General features: G+C 37.7%; 1 protein-coding gene across 1 annotated transcript in view; it reads right to left on the bottom strand.

Annotated features, from left to right (window-relative positions):
• LOC119589069 (dnaJ homolog subfamily C member 13-like) overlaps nt 1-448 on the bottom strand; it is a gene marked incomplete in the record, with an annotated part of 65,901 nt that overhangs the window by 6,617 nt on the left and 58,836 nt on the right. The window contains 1 exon segment of the mRNA XM_037937646.1: nt 90-213. Within this exon segment, the coding sequence (XP_037793574.1) occupies nt 90-213 (124 nt within the window).

The raw sequence follows: 448 nt of genomic DNA on the forward strand, positions 1-448 counted from the left end.
ACTGCCATGACGCAACCAGATCTAAGGGGTTAACTATGTGACTGACATTCACATAATAATCTCACCAGAACTCAAAATACTAGTCTTACCTTTGTTTAATGCTTCCTTCACAATCTTGGTGTTTGACATGAGTGCATGCAGTATGTTGAGAGCTGTCATGCGGTCTGGGATGAGGGAAGGTGAGTGTAAGGCCAACATCAGGTACACCAACACCTGCAATGTGGGAAAGAGTTACTAGGTGTTTATTCAAAACCTGATAATTACTGATATATCAGATCTTTAAAAAATCATGAGTCTAAACTATTAGTGCTCAACCTGAGCATCACATAATATTGTGCATAAGTGTATTTCTTGCCTTTGAAATTACTCCATTTTTGTCTGGAACAATACTGAAAATAAATTACATTAACCTAGCCTGGAGTTTCCCATTCATTACAGCTTATAAGCA

This window comes from Penaeus monodon, chromosome 25, assembly GCF_015228065.2.
Source record: "Penaeus monodon isolate SGIC_2016 chromosome 25, NSTDA_Pmon_1, whole genome shotgun sequence".
Classification (NCBI taxonomy): domain Eukaryota; kingdom Metazoa; phylum Arthropoda; class Malacostraca; order Decapoda; family Penaeidae; genus Penaeus; species Penaeus monodon.